At 42.4% G+C, this 15,079-nt stretch overlaps 1 protein-coding gene across 12 annotated transcripts in view; it reads left to right on the top strand.

Annotated features, from left to right (window-relative positions):
• slc2a9l2 (solute carrier family 2 member 9, like 2) overlaps positions 1 to 15,079 on the top strand; it is a 50,281-nt gene that overhangs the window by 26,946 nt on the left and 8,256 nt on the right. For 8 of the 12 annotated variants that reach the window (XM_029151234.3, XM_029151238.3, XM_055509028.1 and 5 more), the window contains 3 exons: positions 5,318 to 5,419; positions 5,699 to 5,774; positions 14,519 to 14,646. In XM_029151234.3, coding sequence (XP_029007067.1) covers positions 5,318 to 5,419; positions 5,699 to 5,774; positions 14,519 to 14,646 — 306 coding nt within the window. The other 4 variants (XR_003785978.3, XM_029151241.3, XM_055509031.1 and 1 more) reach the window with 4 other exon arrangements.

Raw genomic sequence — 15,079 nt, 5'->3', positions numbered from 1 at the left:
CCAGAACTCTTTATAAAATTCAGTTGGGAATCCATCTGGTCCTGGAGCTTTTTTATTGGGCATCTCCTGCAGAGCTTCATGTAGTTCTGCCAAAGATAACAATGAGTCTAGAGTTGTAGATTGTTCTTCATTTAGCTTTGGCAGTTCTAGTTTATTCAGAAACGCCTCTATGGCTGAGGTGGGTGGATCTATTTGGGACGTATATAACTCTTGGTAAAAGTTTTTAAAGGTATCATTTATTTCATGGGGATCACGAGTAATGTTGCCTTCCTTATTAGTTATTGAATGGATGATTTGTTTCTCTTTATTATTTTTTAATTGGTTAGCTAGAAATTTACCACATTTATTAGCATGGTCAAAATTCTCCCAGCGTAATTGGTCTATCTGAAACTGAGTTTTGCAATCAATTATATTATTTAATTTCAGCTTTAGATTCTTTAGGTCTTCTAGGACATCATTGGTTGGAGAGGCTGCATATTTAATCTCTAGAGATTTTATTTTTTGCTCTAATTCTAATTCAAGTAACATGTCCTTTTTTTTCTTGTGTGATGAATATGAAATAATTCTACCGCGCATAACTGCCTTCCCAGTCTCCCAAAGAACACAGGGTGAGATTTCCGGTGTATCGTTGATTTCTATAAAGGTTTTCCATTCTCTCCTGACATAACTGATGAAGTCTTGATCATTGAGTAATGATGTATTAAACCTCCAATTCCTGGTTGATGGTGTGGCTGTCTTAATCAACGAAATGGACATTGGTGCATGATCACTGATTGTGATAGAGTGAATATTGGTGTCAGAGACATCTTGTAAGACTGAGTTATTTACTAAAATATAATCTATACGGGAGTGAGAGTGGTGAACTGGCGAGAAAAAGGTATATTCCCTGGATGTAGGATGAAGAGAACGCCATGTGTCACAGAGACCAAAGTCATCCATGTACTGTCTTAAGGTCTGTACTGATTGCCAGTTCCTGTTGCTCACAGCTTTGCTTAGCCTGTCCAACTCTGGGTTAAATACTAAATTAAAGTCCCCTCCTACTATAAGTTTGGAACCAGAGTGAGCAGACAGTGATGTGAAGAAGCTGTGAAAGAAAGAGGGGTCGTCAGCATTAGGGCCATACACATTAGCTATGCAATATTCAATGTTTCCTATCAAGATATTAATGATTATATATCTCCCTTCTGGATCTACAATGGTATCGTTATGCGTAAAGTTAATCTTTTTATTTATCAGGATGGCGACCCCTCTTTGTTTAGAATTGTAACCGGCTAAGTAAGCATGTGGGAACTCTGCTGATGCCAGAGTGTAATTTATAATTTTGGGAATATGAGTTTCCTGTAGTAAAACAATGTCTGCTTGTAGGGTTTTCAAATGGTTAAATATTTTAAATCGTTTCTCCTTCTTATTGATTCCACGTACATTCCAAGTGACAATCTTCAGTGGTGTCATATCTTACCTGACTGCTGTGGATCACTAGTCTTGTGTGTATGTAGTGTGACAGACTTTAGGTGTGTGGCTAACCTTAAGTACCTGTGTATTCTGAGTTGTGTGTTATCTATGTATGTGCATGTGATTCCCCTGTGCAGTAGATGTTTGTGTGTGGCTGCTGGAGGGCTACATAGCTGGCTGACTACGTGGGAGAAGAATCGAGGAAAGAAGGATGTACACAGTGTGGAGTGAAAGTAGGTGAAGGAAAAAGAGTAAAGGGAAGGAAAATTAAAGTGAAAGGAAAGTGGGTGATTACGTATGGTGAGCGCTTTGCAAAGTGAGTGAGTGAGTGACATTAGAATGACAATAAACATTTATATGAAACATCTGCGAGAGAACGAGTTTGAATACTGGATGTAAAGTTATAACACATAGTTGCATTACATCTATTGTTTTTTTTTAACAAACCTTATACATTAAACCATTGTTTTTACATACCACCTGCTAGTAGAGCCACGGAGTTGCTTCCCGGTCCCGGTAGAGCTCTCCGTTGACGTACAGTTTGTCGACGCTGATGACGGCCCTGCAGCCTTCTGCCATGAACCTCTTACGGATGGGGAACAGTCGGCGGCGGCGGTCGAGGATCTCCTTGGGGAACTGGTCGTTGACGCTGTAGTCGGTTATATCATTCATTTATAGTTTAATAAAACATCTGTGTTAAATTTCAGTGCCGGAGTGTTACTCGTTTCGAACAGAAACCCAGTAGGAAGTGCACTGGGAAGTACACTTTAATTACGACTCCGCTGCCCTGTTTGTAGGAGCTATTTCTCCGAGTGATTTCTCCCGGCATGAGACCATTAAAAGTGATCTTTGATCTATGGCGGCGAGACGATCCGACCGAGTAACTCAGCTGCCAGGTGACTGACTTCAAACACCGGCAGAGATGAGTTTCCCTTCAGCCCTCGAGCGTCTGCCCATCAGCCGCAGCCAGTTCACCCCCAGCGCTAACTTCAACGTTGCAGATAGCAACGGGCCATCGGCGGGAACGGAACAAAATGAAATCCATCGGGGAAACCCTTTCTAATGAATGGAAGCTATGAGGTATTAGTTAAGCATGAGAAAGTACTTCATTCACCGTTTCACCAAACACAGTAAAGCAGTTATGAATGTGTTATTCATGTCCGTCTCCTGCAAAGAAACTGTGAGTAAATATTAGTCGTCATTGTGCAATCTGTGGCTCAGTGTTAATGAGTTAGGGGAGCATCCAGGCACCGGGTGACCTCAGCAGACCTTTCTTCCTGGCATTGCTCTGTAGGGAAATTATTATTTGCCGGGTAATTGTAGATAAGCCAGAAAAGAAATACGTCTCCCGTGGACTGTGGTGTGAAACCGAGAATGTTTTGGGACACATAATAACAAATTATAAAATTAAATGCTGCACAATATGTGACTCAACAGGCCGACCATAACGCAAAGTGAATGTCCCTAAGAGGTTTTTACAATAATCTCTTCACACTTTCACTGTTGTAGCTCAGTAATTACATACACGGAGTGACACACTGGACGGTACGTGCAGGCGGTGGTCGTCCTTGGACCCCAACAAGCAGATGTGTTGTTTCATCCCAAGGTATTTTTCTCTGTTGTCACTTTATAAAGGGAATCTTAGACAATTTGCTGTTGGCAATTTTGCACCTCCCACACAAGGACATCAGTTCCTTGTACAGAGCTACTGGACACTTGGAACAGTATCACCCGGACAAAGAACGTAGCTGTTCATGTGATGTCAGACAATTCATCAGTTCAGACCAGTTCATATAAGAAGAAACATTATACATGCAGCTTTTTAAACATGCTCTTCTCCCACTGGTTGACGACAATAAGGAACATCACTGTATATGAAAATGAATTTTTAGATTTAAGGCTTTTAAGATCTATTGCCTGTGCAGTGAGCAACTTTTAAATCTTTAATCAGACCTTTTGTGAAGTACGCCAGCACAGCCCGCAGTGATGCTGAACAGCATAAATGAGAGTAGAAGATTTGTGGGACGGAGGGATGAGTCACTCCTGCCTTGTTATTGAATTGCTGTATTTTTCACTTGTGGACAGATGAAGGTCACAAACAAAATGTGTCATTAACAGGAGGAATGCAACGTGTGTGTTTACTTTCCATATGCTCCTGAGCGTCATGTGAATGGCATCGCATGGTTCAGGGTGACCATGACTGTCTACTGTATGTGTGCATTCACGCCGACGTCGGACGTACAGTAAATGGCATCATTCTGCATCGAAAAACACATTTCTTCCGCTTTTTGTTCAGCTGTGTTAATGTTCCATATTCCGCTTTGGCCTCTGGTGTGTTTTGATCCTCACGCAGCTCCTGTGTTAAAATTATTTTTACAAAACGAGACACGTAATAAATAAAAAAAAAAGGAATAATAAAGAAATCGGGCACAATAGGACTGGTGCATGAAAATGCACTGACCTCCTGCTCCGCGTTGTAGAGCCCCACCGTGCCGTCGCACTCTCACTGCGGAGGCTGTGAACTGTGGAGCGCGTGCCCCTCCATATTAAATTACTCAGTGGCAGCAAATCCAGCATTTCAGCATTTTTATCGTCTTGTACTATTCTGGTGGAACGATAAAACCATAACAGTGTCATTTCTTTATTTCAACATCTGCTGGTGGTTTGTGAAGCCGCAGTGATGCCTTAAGCTGTGGCCAGTTGTCTTTAATGGCTCGTCTGCTCCTTGATGTGATGAATAATGACCAGACCTTTTAGTGCTGCCAACCGTGAGGTGCTGAGGTCACCAGAGTGACCTGTGTCGACTCTGCCAAGAGCTGAGACGTTGGCTATTTTCTCCCGATAGTTGTGTTGCATTAATACAGCGGTTTCCCTGGAAACACGTTGATGTTTAGTTATTATTGAAGGGCATCAACATTAGCAGATGTGCAGTGGATTTGAATGTGTGTTTATTCATTGTATTGACTGTCTAATGCACATATTCAAACACACACACAGAGTCAACACACGCTTCACTCGCGTCGCAGGTCGTTATCATACAAACTCAGATTGACTCATCCCCTCGTCTCCCTCTTGAGACCTTAATGAGCTCCGGTTTGGCTGGTGCCTGGTGTATTCGAAGGAAAGGTCGTGTGCCTTACAATGTGGAGAGTCTATTCTTTCACTTTATTCTCACACAAACACAGACAAAAAGTCTAAAATCAGAAAATAAAAGTCCACGTTGACAAGATTTCCTTTTGGTGAGGGGGGTTTAAAAACAAAACCTATAGAGATAAACGCCTCATGCTGCTGGATCCTTTCCACCAGATCTCCTACAGCACAAGGATACATATATTACAAATGCCACTGACCTTTTCCACAAGATCATGAAATCCCACTTGCCTGCATCATGAATTCTTCATTTTCATACGTCTTGATGGAGCAATGCCTGTAGCCATGGCTGGACCGAGGTACAACACCACGTCAACATCAGCCGCAGCATCATGAAATATTCTCTTTTTAATTCCAGTCCCCTAAATATAAACATCACAATGCATTCATGAGTCTTCAACTGCTGTCAATCTTTTTCGCAAAATTGTAAAAGCGCAGCGGTGCCACGAGTGGTTACCGTCCAACTAAAGTCGACAGGCTGCTCATCCACCGGGGACCATTTACATGTACATCTAAAAAATATATTCATTCCCACAAAGTCAGCAGAGACTTCACAAAGTGCTGCAGTGACCAGCCAGCAAGCTGACGGACTGACACCTTCCTCCTGAGAGCCTGAGAGCCACTGGCAGGGCTTAAAATAGTTCTGTAATCAAACAGAAGCTGCACAGGAACTTCTTCACATTCCACTTATACTTCTTTTGTGTGCTGTCCCCAGGGCCTGGTGATAGAGCGAATTGGAAGGAAACCCCTGCTTATATTTGGTTTCTCTGCCATGGCCGTGTTCTTCAGTCTGCTCACACTGTGCCTCAATTTGCAGGTAATACATTCACCGGCCTCATTGTAGACGCGCTGTGAGCGAAGCGGTGTCACGGTCCACATACTGTACGTTTCTCTGCACCGCGGTGTGATTATAGAATCATAGAAAAACGGCAAAATAAGGTTAGAAGACGTCATCTGTGCCGAATACTAGTCCTGCGTAGGATCATTCACAAAAGCCTATAGATTATATTAACACGTGAGAGTTACTTTTTCATCTCCTCAGTTGTAACACGGTCAACTCCATCTCTCCCTCACTCATGTCTGTCTCTGATTCCAGGAGAGTGCAACATGGATGCCCTACCTTAGTTTTGTGTGTATACTGGCGGTGATCGCATCCTTCTGCTCTGGGCCAGGTAAAGCTACTGACCTACTATTACTCTGCTCCTTGTATTTTTTATGCTTCTTTTAAAAAGTCCTTCTTTGTGATGAGCTTTATTTCAAACTTAAACGCAAGTAGTTGATGAATAATTGGTGTGCGCAAACTAAGACAGAAGCAGTGAAGAAAGTCAGTAATTACAATGAAAGGTTCTGCTACTTATGTGTGTTACTGCAAATGTACAGAGGACAGGGCCCGTGCATGATGGCTGCTGGTGGGAGGTTGACTTTGAATGTCAAGGAGAGACTATCGCTGTCATCAGACACATGAATCCCATCACACAGACGCACCTCCGGGGAGCAATCATCTCACAAAGTGCCTGGCCGCATCAGGGCCGAGAACAGAGGAGGCTGGCAAAAAGGACGGGCTCTTAACTCTTGAACGTGCAGAACAGAGAACGATGGGATGTAAATGTAAGCGTACACATGGCGTCAGAATGAAGCCGTGTACTGACAGGATTAACATCCCCACGCGGCTTCAGCACAAGTCTGTTACCTTCGTTCTAAATGATTTGGACAAGTTCAAAGTAGAAGTAGCATACAGACATACAACAGACCTGAAGCATCTTTACCTTGTGATGGACAGCTGAGAGCTGTGCGTCTCACTTTGACCTTCTCTGGTAGATCACTGCAGTGAGTGTTGTTCAACAAGGCCTTAGCACCTCTCCACAGTATGACTGTGAAGGCTTTACATCATAATTCTACAAAGAGATATTAATGAAGTACATTTGGTGGCCATGGTGCCAAAAGAGGCTCCTTTAACCAGATTTAATACATGTTTAGCTGCTAGCTGCTAGCTAACGGCACAGACATTGGCGAGCTGGATGCTGTGGCCTGTGACCCCTATGATGTCACGCATGTCAGCAGGGCGTGGGGATCAACTTCACATGTGACAGACTCCTTAATCAGCGTTTTTCCATCAAAGGGCTGGAAATACACACTTTGAGACGGGCACTGTGGACGATCTACAGGGCTTTTTGACATGAAAACTTACAGACACCTTATTAAGACATGGACGTCCGATAACATTAAAAGCGGTAAAAGCAGTGTCCTTTAACATGTTTTCAACATGATACCAGGTCCTCAGATTGCAGATTATCAACTGGGAGTTGCACCCATGTGTAGTCAGCCTTCTGCCGACACAGCTGCTCTCCATTATCAAGACAAGGCATTTTTCAGTCTTTCACAGAGTGTGTGCCATTAATTCTTGTAACCTATGCTGTCAGTTTTACTAAATGTCCTGATAGACAGAGCAAACACATAGGCCTGTTTGCTCTATTAGTGTGGGCCCTGGTTTTCTACTGGTTTAGTGGTCTGTCATAATGTGCCCATAAGTAAATGATGTTTGTCTTCCTGTTTTGTGGCAGTAACAAGCACAAGGGCTCTAGTCAAACATGCTGTGAACACACATGGGAGGACAGCATCATAGTCTCATAGGTTTGAGTTGAACACATGCTAGAGAAACACAAGTTGTTAAAATCTGTGTTGAAAAGTGTTGTTTAGTGAGTTTCCCAAAAAAGAGGGAGGTGGTTTTAGGTTTTGAGAAGCAGCTACAGCAAAATTGAAAAATGCACCCCGCTGTGATTCAGGTCAGACACTGGAGGGTTTTTTTTTGTATTGCAGAAACTTTGCCCAAAATAAACATAGCCAGTAAACTAGAGAAAATCTGAACAGGTCCTGTATTTTATTAAATGAAATGTGTTTCCATTTCCCCCTTTTAAGTATGTTAATTTGAAGTCTGTTAATTGCACAAAGCCTGTCCTCATTGTCAGCAACTCCACCTGTTATGAGAGCTACAAAATTATGAGTAAATTTCTAGAGGAAATGATTGAAGCATATGTGAAGGATTTAATTCCTTTTGACACAGTTTTGAAACCCTAAATAACCCAAATCCTTAATTTTAACGTGTGTTTTTTGTGTATCGTACAAGTGTTAGTTAAATTACAGGTATGGTAGAAATAAAATCGCACCGGAGTTGTTCTGCAAGTAGTGATGGATGATACAGAACGTGGAGATCGTGACATAGTAGAGTTATTGTGATGCTGAAGCATCCCAACAAGTGCTTTATAATAAAACTACACGATGCAAGTTGTAGGGACACAGTTTGTAAATCAGTAGTCTGGTGAAGTGCTTAATGAAATCCATAACTCATGATAAATCGGTTCACTTTGACAGATGTTATGAATTAGAGGCTGCAGTTTGTTATTGTATTTGCTCAACAACAAACAGATACATCTTATTAATACACAGAGCAAAGCTAATGCTAAAGATGCTTTTCCCTGAAATAAAGTAAGACTGACCGAAGTATCCACTACCTTTATACTGTATATAAAAAGTAATACTTCAGTTCAACTGCTTGAGGATATTTGTGCTTTTCTCTCATGGACGGGATTTTCAGCTCTTCTGTGGCTTAACACCAGGAATCATAGCAGCCACTTCACGTGGCTCTGATCTGTCTGGTATGATTTGTGCTGTTGTCCCGTTGGTGGAGCCATAATCCTCTGATTTAAGGCACCGGTCTCTGAGCTGAGTGTTCATATCTCACAGCCTGATGTTGAGCAGTGGTGTTACACCGTCGCATCTTTCTGAGGGACTTTGTCCCAGAAACAGTGAGCTTCAGGTGGGTGTTTTAGTTTTTTTTAATCATCTGACCTGCAGAGACCAAACTGCTGCGTGTGCTGGTTTTAGCGTGCTGGTTTCACACATGACCTTTAATGAGCACAGTCAGCTGCTGCTGCTCAAGGTTAGGAATGTGTATTAAGCATTGCACAGGTAGGCAGACTGTCAAATTATTTTCACAGGAGTCATGGCGCTGATACACTATAAAATGTTAATGTTAAATGATGACTGCCGCTGTTGGAGGCTCCATCTTTACTGAATAGGTTCCTGAGACTCATCATTTGCTTGAGAGGAACACAGCTTTAGAGGCTTCAGCTCACACAGTGCTATTGGTTAACACAGGATCAAACTGACAGAAGGTTTAATTAATATTAAACTGTTAAAAACAAGTTGTGAAGCAAGCATATTTCCCCATAGTTTGAAATGTCTGCTTCCTTTCATTTTCTCTGAGCTGGTACAGTAATTTCCATTTCTGACAGCAGAAACAAACACTTTGAGGCCAGTTGCTTGTTCCTCAGGGTTCTCACGCTCTGAAGTGGCTGCCACAAGTCGTTTAGCATCTGGCAATTGTAAATGAAACACATTACATTGGTTTTTTGCACTAATTCACTTGGATTGTGCCTGTTTTCATTCAGCTCAAGGATCTGATGTTGTTGCCACTGACACAATGAGAAATTAGGTCCATCAGTAATGATGCAGCTTTGGCTTCGATTCTTATTACGTATTTTTGTGACAAGCTGCATGTGCGTCTGATGATATTTCACCAAGCAAACCTCAGATGTCATTTATTGATATGTGGCGACTGAATGTTTGTTACTGAACAGTTCTGGAGAAACAGAGGAGAGGCTGCTTTCCACGGTGATGAAAGGCAGAACACAATGAGGGGTGCAGCATTTTAGAGGCAGGTTTAAAGAAGGCTTGGGGAAAAACCTAACTAAACAAATAAAATAAAATGAATTCAAAATGAAGTTATACAAAAAAACTGTTCCCACTCTGACAAAAGCTAATTTATTGTTTTGCAGCAGGTGATAAAAAGCCAAGGGCAGAATGCAGAGACGCAGAGATCAGCTCCCATATAATAATTTTTACTTACACAGGAGGGCAGATATACACGACACATTCATCACACATGGACGTGCCTAAAATTGGTAATGAGGAATATAAAATTATTCCAGTGACTCACATGTCACGTAAGACAAAAAGAACTACTTACATCCATGTTGTGAGTCTGTTTATGACTATTTGTTGTGTAACATGAGGAAGCCGTGGAGCAAGTCAGCATAGCACGGAGCTGGGTCTCGTTGAGTCTCTCTCATCCTTTGAGTGTGGAACAAACTCATCTTCCCCCCTTGTCTCTCTCTCTCCCTGTCTTCCCTTCAGTGATCCTGGCTCCTGTTTTTGATCTAAAACGGAGCCCTTCAGTTTCCCAGCATGCAAACAAGGCTCAAACAAGGATCAATGCCAGATGAAATTCTGCAACAATAAAAGTTCCCACTTCAAGCGGACGTCGGAACCCATCTTCTTTTTTAATAAGCGCTGATGTTTTGATCTGCAGCGTCCTCGTCCTCTGTGAGGCAGCATCAGCCGTTAGATTTGCAGCTTCGCTTTCTGTGCTGCAGCACCTACAGTGTCTCACCTGCAGGACCTTCCGCCCACTGCAGTGAACTCCTGAATGCACTGAATGCTGAAAGCGTCAGTGCCGACACACAAACGTTACTATGACACTCAGGGAAAAAGTCTTTTCAATGAAACCTAATGGAGGTACAGTAACTGCCCATTCAGTGTTTGCATGCATGTGTCAGTGTCTGATCTGATAATGAATAAGGCTCAGTCACAGACATTTAGATCAAAGAGGAGGCAGAGAAAACACAATTGTAGTAAGTTTTGAAATTTGTAGAGAACTTCTGTACTGAGCAACAGCGTGAATAAGAATACAAGTGTCACAGTTACTGTAGGAACTGATTCTGTATTTACAAAGTATACGCTCCAAACCAGGACCTGCTGATGTGGGAACATAACCGATGCTAATGAGTGTGAGACCCCTCATTAGCTCTAATGAGCCCTAACTACCTATGATTAGCTTCCTAGTTCATTTCAAGGTTACTGTATTCAGCATTAGTACAGTTAGTACAGCATAAACACAACAGCTCCTTCTTCCAGTCTGTTCTTAGTCGTACAGTCACCAAACAAGACGTTGCAGTTGATACTGTACCTGCGCAGCTCTTCTGACTTTGCTGCAGAGTCCATTTTCCTCCCAGTCCTCTCATCTCGGTGCTGCTCAGACACTATCATTATATTACTATAATTACTATTATAAAATTCCACAACCCAAGCCTTAATTAACAAATGTCAATTTATTTATGGATCATGATTTGCAGTTCTCATGATAGAATTCTCGCCAACTTTTTTCCCGCAAGCCAAGGGAGCATGTTCAGCATGTGCATCATCATTCTGACTTTCTATAAAATGAGTTTTTTTCAAATCAGAGCCTTTGGGCTATTTTATTGATTCTACTTTGCCCACACAATATGTGCACATCATTCAATATCAAAAAGAATGGAGTCAAACTTTTTCAAACTGTCCTTTAAATTACTTTTCTTTTTGGGACCACGATTAACATATACTTCAATAGCAAACAAATAAGTCCACCTGGCGTTTTGAATTTTATTTTGTGATAAAATGCAAATGATATTCTTTTGTACACTGTGGTGAGAAGCTGCCTGGTTGAATATGGAAAAGCAATTGAGGCAGTCACTATAGATACACATTGTTCAAGGATAAGAGCACAATAATTGTTCCCTAACAAATTACACTCAGCCCTTTATTGTCCTAATTTGTGACAATAAGAGATAATTGGTCTACATTGTGCCTATTATGGGATGCAAATGCTTTCCTGACTTTGTGTTTTTTCAGCCCTCTTATTTTTCTAAATAACCTGTGCAGTAATATTAAAACCTTTACCCGTTCTGTCGGTTAAATGGTTGTGATTTACATATTTTCCACCATCAGGTTGACATTTAAGTAAAGGATTCAGTATCTGGTCACCTAAGTGTGATAAGGTCACTTGTACAGTACAAATAACATTACATGTTTACGGTTTTGCTTATTACACATGTCAGGGAGTCATTTGAGCCAGAAACTGGTCCAGAAGACTGATTAGCTCTCACATACACATCTTACATACATTATACTGTACATGCAGGACAACAAGTGAAATAGTACAAAACACTGCAAACTATTAACACTAATAAAATAACACGAGAGAAACTTTTGATCCCAGACACACATACGTGGACATTTTCCTGTTCCTGAAACTTTTAAATATGCTCTTATTATTGGTTCTGACAGAAGCAGGTAAGGAAGTCGTAGCTCTTTTGTTGTAAAACCTTTCTCTTGTAATAAACGTTTTCGATTACTGCCAGTTGTAAAATGGAAAAGTAGGTGATAAATCTGAATTACGACACTTACATAAAAGCTGTTTAAAAAGTGTTTTTTCTGCTATTTTGCATGCACATGCATTTAGAACATAATCTATCATATGCTGCACAGATGCACTGCACATCACAGTTTCAGCTTTTAAACAAGTGAATCTTTGCTCAGACGCTCTAGATTTTTGCCGTTTTTGTGCTCAGGGCATAGACGGGCAGGCGCTATGGTCTCCTCATTACTGCATAGTGTGCTCCCTCTATTCTCCTAGGAAGAGACGTTGCTGTGACTCGCAGAAGGATGGAGAGATGGTTAGAAAGAGCTGAAAGACAGGGCATGGTGGGCACAAGTCAGAGGACCACTGAACAAGATGAATTACCTTTCACTCGGGGATGGAGCAACACACACACACTGGACAGCCGGACGCGCTGTTGTCAGAGTTAACAGGTAAAGTGAGAGACCAGGGTTAAGACGTGGACGTTTCCTGAGTGGCATCTGCTGCTGCTCAGCAGACACGAGGCTAAAAGACTCTGGGAGACGTGTGATGAGAGTAAAGGGAAGTCAGGGCAAGGTGAAACTTAATGATGTGATGCAGGAAGAACTAAAAGCTGATGGAATAAGAATTAGTAGTGGAGAGTAGTGGCTTCATTATTTATTTGAGTCGTGTTACTTTGGTGCCTCAAACCATCTCATTTATTTTACACCCTTAATGTTGTTTATCTCTATATTGCACCACTCTGTGTTCATGTTCTTCCATACTGCTCCTTACGAATCTTAAATAATTCACTATATCACTTACTGAACATACTCTATTGTACACATTGTCATGTTTACCTTAGCCCTAGAATGCTGGGGGAGCTCCATAATGTCCTGTGATCCTCAGTTCCCCCGCACTGAAATCAGGCTTCCGCAGACGCCGAGGTGATTTTCCTTCCTCTTCCAGCCGTTTACAAACACCCTGAGATGTGTTTACTATGAAGCAGGAAAGGCTGCTTTCTTCACAAGTGTAACATTGATCTTCTGCCAGGAGCGCTGCCTCCGCCGGGAGGGTGTTATTCTTCACGGAGCTCTAAAACATTTGTTTCAGGACTCCCCACTGAAAACGGACTGACTGCTGGCGTCTCCCCCGGCCACACGGCACCAGCTGATGCAGGGTTGTCCTTTATTCTAATGGCTGCAGTCCTCTGCATCCTCACCTACCACACGTCTTAATCGGCTGCAGTTGCGGTAATTAGGGCATGAATTTGTGGCCTGTTAAAGCCATTTGGACAGATTAATATAATACTATATATAATAACAGGTGCATGGTGCAAATGGTTTTCTATAGCCTGCCATATACTCAGATGGCACAGCTCACTGCTGCCTAAACCTGCACTTCTACTCTCATTTATAGGACTATAGTAGTTTATAGGGCTCTTCTCAGGTGGGACATTCATTCCTTTGTGACTCTGTGCCCGACCACAGGCAGCCTTGATTTATTGTATCTGGGTTTGGAATTTGGCCTTTTTCCAAACTCAATACCACTTTCCTGTTTCCTGCTGACGTATTGTTCAAGGCTGACCTTTTTATGCCACAGCCTGAGCGACTCTCATCTTCTAAAGTAAGAAAATAATAATTCTAATATTTTCTGAGCTGCCACGTACGTTTTGCTGTGAGTGAACAGTGTAAATTTATAGTGGATTCATGCTGATGAAATGTGTTGCTGTACTTATTTACTGTACTTTTATCTACTTGGCACAGCTGATGAAGAGATGGAATATCCATAGCAACTAGTCCCACATATGAGCTTGAGTGCCAAATAGTTTCTGCAGGTTTCCAACACGACAAAGCCCCAGAATATTTCTGGGCACATGAAGCCTCAGTGGAACTGAGACTGTGATGGCAGAAAAACACCAATTTCCTTAGCGGGGCTGAAGATCTCTATTAAGATGTTTTAGCAGTCTGCAAGTCTGGACCTTTCAGGTGTGTGCTAGTGTGAAAAACAGAGCAAACGTGGCACATCAAAATGTAAAGGGTTAAAGAAGTTGCATCGTCTGCTTGATTAGATTCAGTCTCACATCCTGTACACACACTGGACCTTACATACATTGTATGTGTTTTCTGTGTACTCGTGCGTGTGTGTGAAATTAATCTTCATTAGGCCAAATATGCGAAGCACCACCTCATTTATAAATGTCTGTAAGATGAATGGTTCGGACAGACGGCCACACACCAGCCTGTGTGTCACTGGTGTAATAGGAGGCCATGGAAAACACGGGGGTGTTCGCATCGCAGCCGTTTCAACGCACGCGGCCTCCTCTGAGGCGCCGCCACAGACATATGCCGGGCGAGTAGCATACGTCGTCTAATTAGTGTAAAGTCCCGAGGCTCGCCGCAGTCCTCTGAGCCCGGAACTGTGATGGCTACAGAAATACATTTGGCCTGACGCGGAACATGCTGTGCCAACATGTGCACTCAATTACCCGCTGGACTCAGCCAAGTGGCGAAGGCAGGAGACACACCTACGGAATTATAGATTATGAAATATGAAATAACAAACACGAGGGCCGGAGGAAAGAACAATGGAAAATGCTTAAATGGTTATTGTCTTGAGGAACACATCTCCAACCGTATGTTCTGTAGGTTGCTGTGGGAGGTTGCTGTACATAATGCTCTGTCCCCTTCTGCTCCCTGTCAGGCGGCATCCCCTTCATCCTGACTGGAGAGCTTTTTGAGCAGTCCTACCGACCCGCCGCCTTCATGATCGCCGGCATCGTCAACTGGCTCTCCAACTTTGCCGTGGGCCTCCTTTTCCCATTCATTCAAGTGAGTTCCGGACTCATACAGCACGTGTATGCGTATGTATGGTTGAGACACTCTGTGATGGACTGATGAAGTTTTGTGAGAAAACTTTATTCACACTCCTCTGGTGCAGAATGTTATTAAAGCTGGGTCTTAACTCTCCGCTTTGTTTACAACAACTGAGTGAGCACCACCAGTCAATTTTTGTGCTCTCTTGTAATACCCAGATAGGAATGTAAAACACACTTTATATTTCCCTTGTTACCATGGCAATCCATCTGATGTTCAGTTCATAACTATAAGCTGATGTTAGTAATGCGTGTGCTTCACGGTGGGATTCCTCCCAGGGCACACGAAAAGCATCTCCAGTGTCTTTGTACCTAAAGTCTGGTTATCTTCTAAAAGTCTCTTGCTCACGTCTTGACTTCTCTTCATCATCTTTTTTACGCATGTGCCG

This window comes from Betta splendens, chromosome 5 (genome assembly GCF_900634795.4).
Source record: "Betta splendens chromosome 5, fBetSpl5.4, whole genome shotgun sequence".
In the NCBI taxonomy this organism is placed as follows: Eukaryota; Metazoa; Chordata; class Actinopteri; order Anabantiformes; family Osphronemidae; genus Betta; species Betta splendens.
This window is presented reverse-complemented; position numbering and strand designations above follow the sequence as displayed.